Source organism: Vanessa cardui, chromosome 30 (genome assembly GCF_905220365.1).
Source record: "Vanessa cardui chromosome 30, ilVanCard2.1, whole genome shotgun sequence".
NCBI classification, from domain to species: domain Eukaryota; kingdom Metazoa; phylum Arthropoda; class Insecta; order Lepidoptera; family Nymphalidae; genus Vanessa; species Vanessa cardui.
Window position 1 is genome coordinate 2,191,653 of NC_061152.1, and position 18,456 is coordinate 2,210,108.

At 37.4% G+C, this 18,456-nt stretch overlaps 1 protein-coding gene across 1 annotated transcript; it reads right to left on the bottom strand.

The window, feature by feature from the left end:
* Positions 1 to 44: 44 nt before the first annotated feature.
* Positions 45 to 14,321, bottom strand: LOC124542103. Its single transcript, XM_047120037.1, has 6 exons — positions 14,179 to 14,321; positions 13,869 to 14,112; positions 13,409 to 13,663; positions 12,410 to 12,676; positions 1,890 to 6,245; positions 45 to 155 (listed from the first exon to the last, which is right to left on the bottom strand). Exons 1-6 carry the CDS (start codon positions 14,319 to 14,321, stop codon positions 45 to 47), a joined length of 5,376 nt encoding a protein of 1,791 aa, XP_046975993.1.
* Between the last annotated feature and the right edge of the window lie 4,135 nt (positions 14,322 to 18,456).

Sequence of the window (18,456 nt, forward strand, 5' to 3'; positions counted from 1 at the left end):
ACACAAAACAAAACAATGCAGGCGCAAGCACACAACACAAATGATTACTCGGCGCTAGTGTCAGGCGCGGGCGGTGCGGGGAGAGTTATAGCCTGCACGCACATTTCGGACTTCACTTCAGTCTCGGACACCGTCGCTGGCGCACGTTCGCCATGCTAAAAGCGTAGCGATTACGAGAGACTTTTAGTTACATTTATTTGTTATTATTAAATGGTCCATAGATGAGACTACGGACCCCCATACCTATACTCGCGGACCCCCAAGGGTCCGCGGACCACAGGTTAAGAAACAATGGTCTAAGGGATTCGCCCGGAGTGTGACACGCCCGACATATGTCCACCGTGCCATCCCTCACAATATACTTCCGGTAATTGTTCGTCATGATAACTTCGTCCATAATCGCACAGACAAAACCTTCAGTTTCACCAAATAGGTTACCGAACCGTAGCCAAGATACGGACGCCATAAAGTCCACATCGGGTCCATGAAGGACCCGATAGAAGCGTCCGTGTAACTCCTTGCACTTCCATACCTCCTTGCGGTTCTCAGTACTTAGTACTACAGGTTTGCGCCAGTTCTCTTTGCCTAAGGAGAGCGGAGTTAGTCCCTTGTCCATTGTAACTACATCTCGGTGCATATCCAAGTCAGTGTGGAGAAAATACTCCCTGAGTTTGTATACCTCACGGTTATGTAGGGTCTTGGCATTTAAAAAGCCACGGCCACCACATCTCCGTGGGATGTACAATCTCATCACCGAAGACCGAGGATGATGCATTCGATATGCAGTCAGCAGGACACGGACTTTCCTATCCAAGGTGTCTAGTTCTTTTTGAGTCCACTTGAGTATGCCGAAAGAGTACATCAAGACCGGCATGACCCAACCATTGAAGGCGCGAACCTTATTGCCACCTGATAAAAGACTTTTGAGTACCTTTTTCAGGCGACCAAAGAAACGCTCCTGCAATGATTGTTTCATGTCGGTCACATTGATGCCTAACGCTTCCGACATACCCAAGTATTTGTATGATTCGTTTGCGGACAGTGACTTAAAGTTTATGGAATCTGAAAGTTGTAATCCGTCAGATTCCACAATCTCCCCTCGCTTTACATGCATAACCGCGCATTTGTCAACTCCAAATTCCATTCTAATAGAATTACTAAAAGTTTCTGTTACCTTTAGTAACTCCATTAGTTGTGAATCTGAAGGTGCAAAGAGCTTTAAGTCATCCATGTAAAGTAGGTGGGATATTACTTTACCTCCTCTCCGCAAACGATAGCCCAGCCTTGAACTCTCCAAGAGAGTACTGTTCAACACTATACACTATTACCTGATCCGTAGGGCTCCAATTCAAAACACTTTGCACTGCACATATACTTTATTACTCAACACAAGACACAATAACTCATTACATAAAGAAACTAAATACCTTATCATTTGTAAGAAACAAAAAGATAGCGCGATTTAAGTACGTACAGCGCCATCTATTGATGATTATATAAACTACAAATAACATAACGAATTTAAATTAAAACACCTAGAATTTCGACATTCCGCCCATCAAGGACTTGTCCTTCCAATAAACAATAAATAACAAAATTAACAAGAAATATATTAAAACTTATACCAAAATACAAACGTAAGCAATATAATAGACAATAAAAAAAAATACACTTCTTCACTAGTAGAAACAATAACAAACGGATTTGGCTAAGTAACAAAAAAAAACTTAAGTTCATATAAGGTAACAATAACATGTTGTAACATTAAGAAATATAGGGGCAACCGCCCACCCTCTAAATTATTTTTTCTCATGCGAACAAGATTTAGGTAAAAAACAAAGTTTGCTAACAGGTCTTTTTAGAAAATTATTTTTACATTTGATAGTTACAACTCTTGTAATGTTATCCTTGCCAGTATGCTTCTGTATAATTTTCCCTAATATCCACTTAGCTGGAGGAACATTGTCTTCCTTAACAATGACAATATCATTTATTTCTGGTTCGGTTCTATTTGTGGTCCATTTGTATCTTTGGTTAAGAAGTACTAAATATTCTCTAGACCATCTTTTCCAAAAGTCATTCACCATCTTTTGTATCAGCCGCCATCTTTCAATGCCAGTAATGTGATCATCTGTGTGGTCTCTATCTGGTATTGTGATAAGTGGCTCGCCCACAAGAAAATGCCCTGGAGTTAATGGTAGCAGATCATCAGGATTATCACTGAGTTGAGAAATTGGACGTGAATTTAAGCATGCTTCAATCTGCGCTAGTACCGTGGATAATTCCTCATAAGTCAAAGTGCTGTCACCAACGACCTTTCTCAAATGCGTCTTTACAGAACGCACCCCAGCTTCCCAAATACCACCGAAATTGGGAGAATGTGGAGGATTAAAGTGCCATTTGGTTCCTTCGTTATTAAGTATTGTAGCTATTTCATTAGGCAACTCAGATTTAGCTGCATTAAACATCTCACTTAGGATTTTATCAGCGCCGACGAAATTGGTGCCATTATCACTGAATAAATCCTGGCACCTGCCGCGTCTGGACACAAATCTTCTAAAGGCAGCTATAAAACCTTTAGCTGACAATTCAGATACTACTTCTAGATGTATCGCACGAGTTACCATGCAGATGAATAGTGCGATGTACCCTTTATAAGACCTTGTTCCTCTACCAGGTGACACTCTTACATTAATTGGACCTGCATAATCAACACCTGTAGATTTAAAGGCTTTACTTGGTTTAAGTCTTACCTCAGGTAACTGTCCCATTAAAGGTGTTTTATTTATTTTCGAATATCTCAAGCACGTAACGCATTCTCTATAGCACTTCTTTACTTGATCTCTGCCTCGTATGATCCAGTATCTCTCACGCAATATATTAAGCATGACCTGAGGACCACCATGCAATGTTTTCTCATGAGCATCCCTAACAATTAACTGGGTAAGATGACTGTTAGCAGGCATAATCAATGGATGTCTAGTGCCATAGCGTGCGTTTGCGAACTTAATTCGTCCTCCTACTCTTAAAAGCCCATCTTTATCGAAGAAAGGATGAAGAGTGTTAAGAACACTTTTTTTACGCACGCATCCCCGATTTTTGATTTCCTTAACATCCTCACAAAATCCTATTTCTTGAGCTTGCCTTATGCAAATTAGTAATATGTTCTCTAATTCGTCTGTAGTTATAAATTTTGGAATTTTAATTTTTTCTTCTGCTTGTAATCTAGTTAAGGTTAAAAATCTCTTGCAACGTGATAAAATTCGAAGCATTTTAGACAATGATGAAAATCTAGTCCATAGAAATTTAGTTTCAGATTCTTTTACTGTAGTATAAGCTATAATAACCCGTTCTTCTTCATGTGTAGAAAAATCTGATTTATCTGATTTAACCATAATATCTTGCAGCCATGGGGGCCCGTTCCACCAGAGCTGATGACATGATAATTCTGTCGATTGTAGGCCTCTTGATGCGCAGTCAGCTGGATTCATATCCGTCGCTACATGGCCCCACTGATCATATTCAATTATGTTAATGATTTCCGAGACTCTGTTGCTCACAAAAGTCGTCCAGCGATTAGGTAAACCCTTTAACCATGCTAACACAACAGCTGAGTCGGTCCATGCGTATACATCTTTTTTCGGTATGTTCAAAATTTGAGATACCTCGTATAGTAGTTTTGCAGCTAAAACTGCACCACAGAGCTCCAATCTTGGAATAGTTACCTCCTTTTCTATTGGAGACACTTTAGTTTTAGCGGTTACTAAGCTCACGTGAACTTTACCTTGAGCGTCTATCGATCGACAATAAACAACCGCCGCATAAGCTGACCTGGATGCATCAGCAAATGCATGCAATTCTCGGTGAGAGTTCTCAGTCAGGTGCATCCATCTCGGAATTTTTATGTTCGTTAGGTTAGATAAATTTGATCTAAAACATAACCATTCCTCTAACAGTTCTTCAGGTATTGAATCGTCCCATTCTAAATTTGCTCGCCACAATTTTTGAATATAGATTTTGGCTTTTACTATAACAGGCGCTATCCATCCCATGGGGTCGTATAGCCTGGCAATATCAGAAATCACGTTTCTCTTTGTTATAACATCCTTAACGGCTCCTAAGTTAACCGTATATTCAAATTGATCTGTAGTGCGATTCCAGCTTATTCCCAAAACCTTTAAAGTATCATTTGCCTTAATATGAATTGATTGATCCAAATTAGTATTCTCTTTATTTAGATATTGTAAGAAAACCTCACAATTACTACTCCATTTCTGAAGTTGAAATCCATCCCTCTGCAATAGTTCGTTCATTTCCTTGTACATTAATTTAGCTTCTTCTTCCGATCTACATGTGGTCATGAGATCGTCAACGTAAAAATCAGTCGAAACTTTTTCTGCGGCAATTTTATATTTATGTCCTTCATCTTTAGCAACTTGTTGTAAACTTTTAACTGCGAGATAAGGCGCACAAGCTGTACCAAAAGTTAGTGTAAGTAATTTGAAGTGTTGCACTGGTTGATTAGTATGAGCTCTCCAAAGTATACGCTGATATTTTGTATCTTCTTCATGTACTCTAACTTGACGATACATTTTAACGATGTCAGCTACTATAGCAATTGCTCCACATCGCCACCTCATCAACAAATGCCTTAAGTCTTGTTGCAATTTTGGACCAATCATCAGACTTTCGTTTAATGAGATATTATTTACTCCCTTTTGAGATCCGTCAAAAACTACTCTCAATTTAGTGGTGTCTTTATCTTCCCTGATTACTGCATGATGGGGAAGATAAACTGCTGTAGAATCTTCAATTTCTAGATGACTGTCTATTGCTTTCATGTGATTCAAAGAAATATATTCTTCAAGAACTTTCTGGTATTCATCATAGTGCTTTTTATTTCTCAATAGTCTTCTTTCGGTTGAATAGAATCTCTTTAAGGCCAACTCTTTAAATTGCCCTTCTTTACAATCCGGCTTTACTTTTTTGAACGGCAGTCTGACCACGTACCGCCCATCGTAATCTCTCGTAGTTGTTGATTGATATAACTCCTCACATTTAATTTCTTCCTTAGTAAGCCTTTTTTTAAAAATATTATTAGGTTCTGTTTCAAGTTCCCAAAATTGTTTCAAAAGATCGTCTTCTCTGATTTGAAGGTGCATATTAATAACTCTTCTTTCTTTTGTACTTGTGTTTTTTGATACTCTTCCTGATAGTATCCATCCAAAAATCGTATTTTGCGCGATCAAATTACCTCTTGGATACTTGATTAAGCCTTCACTTAAGATTTCACTGTAAGCTTCAGCTCCCAATAACAGATCAATTTTGCTAGATGTTGCGTAGCCCGGATCTGCTAGGAAAAGATCTTCGACTCCTAAGCTATTAGGTGATGTTACATCTCTCGACGGAAGTAACCATGAAAATGATCGCAGTACATATGCATCTACTTGAATTGAATTTTCTGGATTCTGGCGTGATTCTACGTGTACAGAAACCATGTATTTCACTCTCGTTTCACCAGGCCCCAGACCTGACACCCAACCATTCACTGGTGAGCGCTTTAGTCCAAGCAGTTGCGATGTAGCTTCTGTGATGAAGGACGCCTGTGAACCTTGATCTAATAGTGCTCTTATATAGTGTTCACAGCCGTTCCGTGCTCTACTTTTCAAAAGTGCAGTTGCTAATAGAACTTCATTGGGTTGATGATTCTCGTTTGCAAAATTGGATACAATTTTCGTCTCGGTTCCCAAAGAAGTTGATTGTTGTGAAAGGTTTTCAGATTCAATATTGTCAGAATTTTGATATAAATTCTCAGTAGTACTTAAAAACCCTTGTATTGTTTCTTTGTTATAGTGCAAAAGTGTGTGATGACGTCTGCCACATTTTTGACAGCTCTTTGACAGTCTACAATTTTTTACTGAATGATTCGGTGCTAAGCAGTTAAAACATAGTCCTTTCGATTGAACAAAGTCTTGTCTCTCTTTTGGCTGCTTGCTACCGAACTTCTTACATGCGAAAAGATTGTGATTCTCTTCACATAGTGCACAAACGGGATCCTTATATTTTGTTTTATTTTGATCAAGAACTGATGCGTGAAATGATCTTGACTTCTGTGCATTTTGTGTTATTTTAGACTTTATTGGCTCAATCATTTCTAGCGCACGAAATCTAGCTTCTAAAAACTCAGCAAGTTGACTCCATTTTGGTATTTCATTTGAGTCAATATTACTCATTTGTATTTCCCACTGTTTATGTGATTCGGTATCTAATTTAGAAATTACTAGATATACTAAAATCGCATCCCAAGATGTTATGTCAACGCCCAAATTCTTTAACTGTTTAAGGCAGCTTAACGTAGTATCAAGAATAAATTTTACTCCATTAGCCGATTCATGACTCATTTGTTTAATGGAAAACAGTGTCTTTAAAATAGCATTACAATTAAATCTTTTATTATCGTATCTCTTTTTCAAAAGTATCCACGCCTCCTCATAGTTCGCATCAGTAATTGTTAAATTGCGTAGTAAGGTTTCGGGTTCGCCATTCAAACAACCTTTTAAATAATGTAGTTTTTGTACATTCTTTAACTTTTTATTGTTGTGAATTAAACTTTCGAATAAATCATGAAAAGATTGCCATTCGTTATATTTTCCATTAAAGGAGGGTAGTTTAATTAATGGTAAATGAACATCACTCTGCATTGAACACGATCCCGTAGTTGACATAGAAACACTAACATTATCAGCCTCATTTGTAGACTTAAATTGTTCGAGTTTATTTTTTAATAATGACTTGTAGGTAGTGTAAAATTCTTCAAATTGTTCGTAAAGATCTTCAGTAAAATATGAAATTTCCTTTTTTATATCTTTAGTAGCGTTCTTTACAATTTCGCGATGATCGGACTTAAATTCGTTCCATAATGTTTCTACTGACTCCAACCTCTCTTTGGGTGATTTTTTAAAATTTCTTTCTGTCCTTATTAAATTTTCTAACCGATCTTCTTGCACGCGAATTAATGACTGCATCTTTATTTTCAATAGTTTATAAAGTTAGTACACAATAAAGTTCACTATTGTCGTTAATAATTGTTCAAACTGTCTAAAGTGTTCACAAATCAAGAATACTTATAAAGTTCAAAAGTTATTCTATAAATAAATTTACAGGCGAAATTTAACTATTTCCTTAAGAGGTAAACTTTTAAAGTCAATGCACACATTAAATTTTACTAAGTCCCTTTAAAGTGAATTTTTTCTAAGTCCGTACAACACTGAATTTAATATGTCTTTTTAAAGCGAAATTTTTACAAGTCCACAAACACGAATTTTAACTAAGTCTTTTTAAACGAAATTTTTACAAGTCCACAAACACGAATTTTAACTAAGTCTTTTTGAAGCGAAATTATTATAAGTCCACGAACACTGAATTTAACTAAGTTATTTTTTACCGCGAATTGCACTATGTCCTTATTTTCACTGATTTTAACTTAGTATCTATTACTTACAGTTTGTTCCCGGGTTTCGGCACCATAATGTTCAACACTATACACTATTACCTGATCCGTAGGGCTCCAATTCAAAACACTTTGCACTGCACATATACTTTATTACTCAACACAAGACACAATAACTCATTACATAAAGAAACTAAATACCTTATCATTTGTAAGAAACAAAAAGATAGCGCGATTTAAGTACGTACAGCGCCATCTATTGATGATTATATAAACTACAAATAACATAACGAATTTAAATTAAAACACCTAGAATTTCGACTTTAGGGGGTTCAAGGCTAAACAAAACCACAATGGACTCAAACTATCGCCCTGGAATATTCCCCGCTCAATCCTTATCGGTTCGTCATTACCATGAATCGTTCGGCATCCTGGATAGCGAAGGACTGTCCGCCATTGCCCCATACATGATCTCAAGAAACTGCATAGAGTTGTATCTAATTTATACAACTCCAGCACCCTCAAGAGCCATGTATGCGGCACGGAATCATAGGCCTTCTTGTAATCTATCCAGCATGTCGACAGACTCTTTCGAGAACGACGAACCTGTTGGCTAATGGTCATATCAATGAGGAGTAGCTCCTTAGTGCCTCGTGATCCACCCCTACATCCATTCTGAGAGACAGACAAAATACTATTATTTTGTATGTGACTATTAATCTTATCTCTCAGAATGGCGGTAAGGAGCTTATAGACCGTCGGTAAACAAGTAATCGGTCTATAATTTTTAGGATCCGTTGCACTACCTGACTTATGGAGCAGGTGGGTGACTCCGGTGGTAAGGAACTGTGGTAGTGACCCAGACTCTAGAGCTGACTGGAACTGGGATGCCAAGCATTCATGCGAGCTGCGTAGCCATTTTAGCCAGAAGTTATGCAGCCCGTCCGGTCCCGGAGACTTCCAGTTGGAAACGGATCGAACTGCAACGGCTACATCTTCAGAAGCAATGGAAATTTTTCCCATCACTTCCAAAGGCTCGCACGCTTGCCTGACCTCCAGCATCCAATCACCTTCAATGTGGTCGACGGGCACCGACCAGATGTTGCGCCAAAATGTATTCGTGGCATCATCATCTGGGCGGCATCCATCGCTCACATCCTGGTCGAGTCGCTCCCACGTTCTGTACACCCACCTTTGATCGCTCTGGAATTTGCGATTCAAGTGATAACGGTCCACTCGCCGCCTGTACCGACGGATGCGGCTTGCCCATGCATAAACTTTTTGTTTTAGGAAGTCAATACGCTCCACGACATGGGACGGATATTCTTGCGGACCTATACCAGTCCCCAAGAACGCCCGCCCCACGAAACGCATTACACGTGGAAGCGTATTCCCTTCCTTAAAACAATATAGTTTTCCAATGAGCACTCTGGTCTCATTAATACGTTTCTCAATCCTGCTCTGCCAGGCCGGTGCAACAGCCTTTGATCGTGTAGCTCGTTCGGTGTCTTCAAATGTAACACCAGCTACACGACATGCTGCAACAGCCGCACAAAACAGAATTGAGTGCGTATCCTCGAGATTTTCACTGCTCTCAAAATAATCTGTGAGCAGTAAATCCAGAGTGCACACTAGGTCCCTATTCCGTTTAGTCATGGGTAAACGTGGCAACCGTGGCCTAAGCTCAGCGGGAGTGTTACGATACTCCCGAATCGCATCCCCCAGTGCGCTCCTCAAATGATCACTGTACTTACTTGTTGTAATAGCCATGTCACCACCGCCCTCGTCATCATGTTCTGGGCCCTGTGGTATTGTAGGAAGTGGTTCCTCAACCACGGGCGTTGACGGGCCGGAAGTGACACCGCTATTACATGTTTCCGAGCGAATCCGATCAAGTACGGTGTCACTCAGCCTGTTGTTACGCAGAATGACTCGCACCTGATCCGACAGTCGTTGAGCCGAGACGTTGACAGCTGGTTCAAGCGCCTGAAACAGAGAGAGCATCCTAACACGGTACGCCGTGAGGTTAGTTCCCCCCTTTGTAGCCCCATAGTATGCGCGCATGACATTTTCATTGATGGGTTGTGTCCATCGCATGCGCTGCACACCACCACCGGAAGCGGGGACCCTGTTCGAGACCGGTTGGCCTCTGGCTCCCAAGCCCGTCGGTGGCCGGCGTCTCCCCGCTCGACGTACAGGTGTTGGCGACGTCGGCGGGGAGAAGTACTCGTCGCTCGAGCTCGACGCAACTGCAGACACCAGACTACTTCCTTGTGCGGGGTCCTGTGTCTGCGAGGCGGAGCTGAGCGGCGGGTCCGGGGATGGATAGTTGTGCGCTCGTTGTCTGGCTCTTGTCAACATGTTTTTGGGTTTTAAACATTCTTATTTTGTTTTGACAATGTCACTTTTATTTTTGGTAGAATTATTGATGTAGGTATATCTGTTCATTTTTGTATAATTGTACGTATATTTTATTATTTATGATCCAAGAATATCTGTTTACACTTTTTTAGATAAATATAGAATTTTTTCATTAATTTCTTTAAATAATTTTATGACAGCCCCATTTTTTTCATGTTGACGTATTAGTTGGTTGCCAGTTATTATTATTATTATTATTTCTGTATATATGTTTTTCTCAGCATGAGAGCTGGTATTTTTGTAGATCATTTACGGGCATAGCCAAGTAAATGATCTTATTTATGCATTTAATTAGTTAATACGTTCGATGTAGGTTCATCCTGAAGAAAACGACGGACAATACGGCATGTATTTAGTATGGCAGCTTTTTGCATGGTGATATATGTATTTTCTGGGAGTTGTAGTAATTTAATACTATGGTGTAGATGGTTAGGAATTACTCCCGTACTGGAGAGTACCAGTGGAACGATGTAAACTTTGTCCAAATTCCATATTCTAAGAATCTCTTCTTTAAGTTCCGAATATTTATGTATTTTATCTGCAATTGTTTGATTAATATTATGGGTATTTGGAACGGCTATGTCTATTAAATATGCAGTTTTATTCGCTTTATCAACTACGGTGATGTCTGGTCTATTGCAATAAATCGTTTTGTCTGTTAGTATAGCTCGGTCAAAGTACATCCTAAAACGGGGACTCTCCAGAACGGCTTTAGGTGTGTACTGGTAGTATGGTTCTACTTTTGGCGGTAACAGTTTATATTTAATAGCAAGTTTTTGATGTATAAAATATGCGATTTGGTTATGTCGGTGGGTGTAGTCGTTTTGTGTTAAGAGTGGACATGCATTTATTATGTGCTGAATGGTTTCTGGGTTTTTGTGGCATTTTCTACATCGGTCGTCTAGTGCGCTGGGATCTTTAATTATATGTTTCCTGTAATTTTTAGTGTTGATGACTTGGTCTTGTATTGAAATCAAGAATCCTTCTGTTTCAGGGAATAAGTAACCTAATTTTAGCCATTTGTTTGAAGCTGGTGAATCAATGTGTTGTTGTTCTAAGTCTTTAATGTGTCTGCCATGTAGCTGTTTTTGTCGCCATGTATCTAGTTTTTCCTTTTCGGTGATATTCTTTAACTTATAAGTGACGTGCTTTTCTTTTAAATTTAGTGGTGTCATTTTATCGTCTATGTCTACCACGGCTCTGTGTATTGGACTCTCAGTTTTGCTATAGAAAAAAATTCTCAGGTTATTTATTTGGCTTTCCCACAATATTTTTAGATCAATTAGTCCTCTTCCCCCTTTCTCTCTTTTAATGGTCATTCTTTCAATGGCAGATTTTGGGTGGAGGTATTTGTGTTTAGTTAAAGAAGTTCTTGTTTTAGTTTGTAAGTGAGATATATCTGTATTGGTCCATTTAATTATAGCAAATGAGTATGTCAGTATAGGAACGGCGTAAGTATTGAGAGCTTTAAACAAATTTCTAGAATTAAGTTTCTTTCTACATATGATATTGACTCTTCTTAGATATTCTGATGTAAGTTCTTTTTTAATTTGTGTGTGATTTATGTATTTGTTTTGTTGTATGCCTAGATACTTATATGTGTGGTTTATGTCCATTGCTGTAATATTTATTTCATTATTTATATTATAATCTCCTTTCAATATCTTTCCATTGTGAATGTGTAAAGTTTTGCATTTATCAAGTCCAAACGTCATGTGGATATCTTTACTGAAATTCGCTGTTATTGTTAGGAGGTCTTTCATATCATTATCTGATTTACCATATAACTTGATGTCATCCATATACATAAGATGCGTTATTGCTGTACTGTTAGATAGCTTGTATCCCTTTTTAGATTGGTTAAGTAAATGCGAAAGTGGGTTAAGTGCAAGGCAGAACCATAAGGGACTGAGAGAATCACCCTGAAAAATGCCGTTACAAATATGAATTTCATCTGTGATTATTTTGGAAGTCCCGTTGGAAAGGGATAAAGTTGTTTTCCATTTGGTCATGGCATCTTCCAGGAATGTTATTATTGTCGGGTTTACTTTATAGATTTGAAGAACTCTAATTAACCAAGAATGTGGTACACTGTCAAAAGCTTTTTTGTAGTCGATATATGTTACATGTAAATTTTTACTGTATTTTTGTGCTTGTTTTAGAATTGTAGAATCAATAATTAACTGTTCCTTACATCCCCTATGACTCTGCCTACAACCTTTTTGCTCTTCTGCTAATATTATTACTACTACTTACTACTACTACTATAATTTTATTGGATATGCAGGACGTAATTAGTTTGTATAAGGTTGGCAAACAAGTAATTGGTCTATACTGAGATGGGTTTGATGTATCTTCGCTTTTTGGTAGCATATGGGTTATACCTTTTGTTACAAAGTCTGGTAATTGAGCTTCTCCTTTAATCAGTTCTGTACATTTTTTAGCAAGTATCTCGTGTAGAAAAGTAAGTTTTTTAAACCAAAAGTTTTGTACACCATCTAACCCCGCAGCCTTCCAGTTTTTCATTTTTCCCGTTACTGTTTCAATATCTTCTCTTGTTAAATCTAAAAATTCCATTTCTTCAATACCTTCCCATTTTCTTTCCTCTTCCTTTATCCACTTTGCTTCTTCGTTATGACACTCACTTTTTTCCCATAATTCGGCCCAGTAGTTTTTGAGGTCATCTGTATCCGGTATTTCTGAATTTTTAAGGTTATTATTTTTGCTACCACTATGTTCTAATTGCCTGTAGAAACCTTTTTCATTAGTAATAAATAGTTTGTTGTCTTGTTTCCTCTTTAGAGCCTTTAAGTAACGAGCTAGTCTATGTGATTTTAGCGCTAATTTTTGTTTAAGTGTGTCTAAAACATCTTGTGGTGTAATATTATTCCCTTCGTGAGATGAATGTACTTTATTCTTACTTAAAATTAAAGTTACTTCGCGTATGATTTTCTTCGATCTATTGTTTCTAACATATTGGCTTAATCTTCCTATGTCCACTCTTAGAGCTGCTATGTCTTTTTCTAACCTAATTTGCCATGGTTGTTTTTCAGGTGTGACATGTTGTCTGTCATTATTTATTCGTACTTTGTATCCTATTTGCTTACTTATGACCATTGCTGTGCAGTAGATTAGAGTGTGAACTTCTGAAATAGTTGTATCATCTTTTACAAATTTGTGTAAGATATTTTTGTTAAATATATTGACTAGTCTGTATAGTTCTTTGTTTTCTTTTATCCTTGGTAATTTTGGTCTAATTTCTGGAATTATATCTGTGTACATTTCTAGTGTCTCTCGAAGTTTCTCCAAAAGTTCTTTTTCTAAACTACCATTCATCATCTCATTTCTTAGATTTATATTATCTATTTGGAGCGTATCTTGTGTCTGTGTTCGTTGATTTACTAAAGGTGTTATATGAGTTTGTGTGTTAGGTGTTTGTATGTAGCTGTTACTTTGCGTAGTTTCTGAGTGTACCATAGTTTGAGAGGTTGAATCACTACAATTTTGAACATCTGGGTTTTGAATTTGGGTATTTACATGTCTATTTAATTCTTGTGCAACTTCTTCTTTAATCGCTTCGCGCTTATCCTTGCTGACATAGTTGTTAGTAAAAATGAGACGTCTCTGATCAGCAATTCTTTGTTCCGATATATGTGCTAGGTGTGGAAAAGTGTCAATAAAAGCCTGGTGAAGTGGTTGCCTATATGCGGTTATGTTTGATTCTAGTTGAGTTATTTTGTAGTATGCTCTTATTATTGCCTCATTGTGTTCTTTCGTCCACTTCATACGTGCCTGTTGTGTGGGTGTTTTTAAATTTCTGTTTGTGTTATTTGACGTAGAGATGTTCAATGTTGAATACTGAGATTGAGTATTTGTGGATGATATACTTTGCAATTCCGTTTTGACTTGATTGTAAATTTGGTCTATTGTAGATTGGGGTAATAACTTTTTTTTGAATTATAGCTCTCCGCTGATCACCAAGTCGTTGTCGAGTTACGTCGTTCATATCAGGATACATTTTACTAAAGTTTTCGTACAATGGTGTAAGATATGCTTTTGTGTCAGTTTCCAATTTAGTAATCTCTAGATATTTGCGCAGGATAAATTTATTAATATCGGGACTCCATTTCCTACGCTTTTTAAGGCCATTAGTGGTGGGTGCAGGTTTATTGACAGAAAGCGTCGGTTGCACAACATCCTCTAAAGGCATGCTACTAGATGATGATGACATGGGAGAAAATCTGAATGATGAGTTATTTGAAGTTATTGTTACGGTTGGGCTATTGCATGGAGACGGTGAAAAACACCCTCCTAGTTCGGCTGTAGCATTTTCGGGTTCATCCCCAGCGAGGGTCCGCCTGTTCAACTCCTCACTGCTGACGGTTCGCAGGCTGAAACATCCAGCGTCAGCTCCAGATGTGCCCCGGCGATCGCCCCCGGGCAGCGGCATTATACGTGATCGTTTACTTCTTAGCTCCATATCGATGGGTTTGCCATTGCCCTGTTAGTCACCCGCATAGTTAATTCATTGCGGGTGTCCGCCCCCCACGTGACTCAGGTGTTCGAGTCTGGACGAAAGGTTGGACTTTGGGGGGCTTATTATTATTATTATTATTTTTTCTTCTTTTAATTTAGTTAACTATTATGCAATTAATAGTAAATACAATTGTAGTATGCATATATCAAAATGATATATATGTGTAGACCAAGTTGGTTTATATATATATATATTTATCTCGTTATATGAATAATTTTTATTATTATAATATAAATACTTGTAGTATATATGTTATAGGTATAATTTAATTTAATAATTTAATATTTATTATAATAATTATTTATATCTTACCTAAAGGTATGGCTCCGTAGCTAATAGCTCAGATTGGTCTAGCAACGCGCTGCTGCAAAGGCTGCTATTTGCTTTCTTGTTTTTTTTTTTGTACGACTTCTTCGTGGTCGCACATATTGTGCTGTATGGTTTGAATGACAGATAATTATATAATAAAGCATACAATTGAGTTACGTAAGATATAATAATTGGATATTCAACTTACCGTTTTAACAAATTACAACTTTCGGATTAAGCTCATTAGATTTTATATTATATAGTTTTTTGTTTTATTTTGTATTTTATTACGGGAAACAGTAAATAACTGAAAGTAATACGCAATAGAAGGATGCGTGACAGCGTCGATACACTGCCGGCGCGCGCGCCTTACTGAGGCGGGAGGCCTTGCATTCCTTCCCCCGTCACCCCCCGAACGATTATTAGCTAATAGAACAAAATTGTCATTAGCTAATAGGTTCATAAAATATGTATGTATTTATATATTTATAGTTATGTATTGTTATTATGTGTATAATGTATGTACATTCAAATTGTAGATTTTTTTTTTATTTTTTATTTATTTATTTATTTTTTTATTTATTTTTTTATAATATATTATCATATATTGTCACAACCCGTCACAACCACACAGGGTACCATTGAAAATCAGCGTTGGGTTCTTGGAACCCAACTTGGAAGCTGAATGGTACACCTTTTAGGACATGTTAAGATCATTGTGTTGTTTTGTATTGTTGTTGTTTTTTTTTTTTGTATATTTAGTTAGCAAGTAGTTATAGTTAGTTAATATGTTTATATTTTTTTTTGTTTGTTTTTTCTTCCTTTTGTTTTAAAATTTAATACTTCTTATTCTTTTATTATGTACTGTGTCCTAATAAACATTTCTTTCTTTCTTTCTTTCTATCTAACTTCCTTAGGGATATCATCATTAGGGCACTTTACCTTCCAGGTCTCTATCGCCTCAGTAACATTCATGATTTTTACAGATTTTGATTTTAAAATTTCTGAACAAAGGTCTGAAATGCTATGTACAGAAGAGAGAAAGGCCGGGAGGGCAACACTTGATATTTTTCTCACGCCGATGCCACCAAAAGGAATGGGAAGTGTAGCTTGAGTCCAAGAATATTCATCAAGAGATAAATTTAGAATTTTTTCTAAAGCTTTTTTAAGGGTGGCATCGATTTGATTGGTAAGACTAGGATATTTCCAGATTGGGCTCGTACGTAGAATGTACATTAATTTTGGAACGAAAAGGCAATGTTTAAGGTTAATTATGAAAGTTTTGTGTTATAGAGATTGAAAAATTTTGACACAACAACGATTTTGCAAAGTAGTACTGTTGCTATTATTGTTATTATTTTTGTTATAATGTATGTGTCCTGTAGAATACAATTATGATCATTGTATTTGTACTGTTTGTTTTGCAAGAAATATATATGTCGGATAGACAGCGACATCAGTACGATTGTCAGACATCATAGGGGCGTATTACTAGGGTGATCGAGCAAAGAGGAAACCGCGAATACAGGAACACGTTTATACAACGTTTAAAGTACTTAATACACTTAGTAGAAATTCAGTATCACACTGTATCACACTTGGCAACGAAGCGAATGACAGTTCCTAGGATGGAGGTACTGATTTTCACGAGAGCGGAATCGTAAGTGAGTCGTCTCTGAGCGCCTCCACCGGGTAGGCTCCGTCGTAGCACGAAGTTAGTCGCGTCGTGACGTAACGATAGTGCTGCCGCCTCGCGGGAATCGTGCCGCGCTTCGTTACGCTAAGGAATTCATGACCGTCTCCGACATATATATACTAGCTGACCCGGCGACCTTCGTATCGCCTAACAGTCCATCCTTTATTTTTTTATTTTTTTAAGTTAATAAGTCAACAATTACATTATGTCAACATTAAAAATTATAAAACACACAAAATTGTTTTAATAGTCACTAAAAAATCACAAAGAAAATAACAATTTCAGATTTCTTATTATGATACCTACTTATTATATTTGATTTTATTTTCACTAAATCAAGTTCGTTTGATTGCCCGGCGCGTAAACAAACAGAGCAGATGGTTTTGCAACACGGGAACAGGCAACATACAATTGACCATGCGAGAAACATGGGTTTTCTAAATTAATACCACAAACACTTAATGACTGCCCCTGGGATTTATAGTCATAGCGAAAGCAAGCCGTACTGGAAACTGCAGTCGTTTAAACTACGAGGTACGTCAGTCGGAATCATTGGGATGAGGAGTATCAGAACGTCTTCTCCTTAACTTTCCTTTCAATATGATTGCTTCTATTACGTTATTCAGTAATTTTTTTATCGCTAATCTTGTGCCGTTACATAGTCGCGGTTGGTTAATATTTCGCAACATTATAACAGCAGATCTAACTTTTAATTGAAGATTGTGAGGCGGCAATCCTGGAAAATCTAGTGAGTTTAAAAGTTCCGGTGGATAGTTCACGACGTTATCTTCATTAGTTGCCGTATCAATTGATTTGTATGTCCTCATTTCGCCAGGAATGTCATCTTGAATTTTGAAATTTAATTCATATACATCGGTGTTTTTGGCAGCCAGTATAGCTCGTTCGCGCAACCAATCATGGAATAAGTAATTTTGAGCAACATTTGGGAACACTTTGTGAATGAGTTCAGCTGTTGATTGCGTTAACTGACAAAAACTCTCAGGAAAGGCGATGCAGCCAGTCAGCACGTCTATAGAAAATTTGCCATTACCAATATCAATAAGTTGTTAAGAGAATATGTCTCCAGATTGATCATTTTGCAACATGACACGCATTTTCTTGCTTAAATGTAATACCTTGACATGTTTCCACAAATTGGTGGACTTAAAACATGCATTCAGTTCATCAGCTTGCGTTGAACGTGGAACCACTGGCAATGTTTGGCGAAAATCTCCTGATAATAAAATCTTTGCGCCACCAAATTGGTTTTGGTTGTTCCGTAGATCTTTCAAGGTTCTATCTAAAGCTTATAAAGATTTTTTATTACATATACACACTATTAGTTTACATAACTGCAAAAACCTTGCCATTGCAGAATTCTTGGAAATGTTGCAGGTTGGAGATTCGTTGCTTTGCATATAAATGGCAATTTTAGAATGGGCTGTTCGACCGCCTTCAATCAAAGTTGTTGCAATACTTGACGAGGCAAGAGCAAGAGCAATTTCATTTTTTGAGCGAATTGTTGCCAATATTAAAGTAATCAAAAAAGTTTTTCCTGTACCACCAGGAGCGTCCAAGAAATAAATCCCTCCTGTTACGTCATTTATTACTTTTATAAGAGTATCAAATACATACTTTTGTTCTTCGTTCAATAGTGGAAGATTAATTTGAATCGATTCTTTCAAATTATGTGATCATACGATTTTTCACGTTGTTACTCTTGATGAGAAGCATCGTGCATTGAACGATTGGGCGCGGCCATCCCCAATTGACATAATAACTTGTTTGACATCATCAAGAAGATGTCCCCAATGGAAATCAATGCCTCATTGTAAATTTCTTCACTTATTTGTAAATTCTGATTCCCTGTTCTATTGTGTATATTAAATAAAATATCGTCACACATATTATCTTTGTGTTTTATCCACAAATCAATTGGTTTTGATAGGATTTGATGAGCTTGTGATGAAATTACAGCATCATTGAGAGTTCGATCCCAATGTGCATCGTTTTCTAACAGTTGCGAACGATGACAGGCTTCTC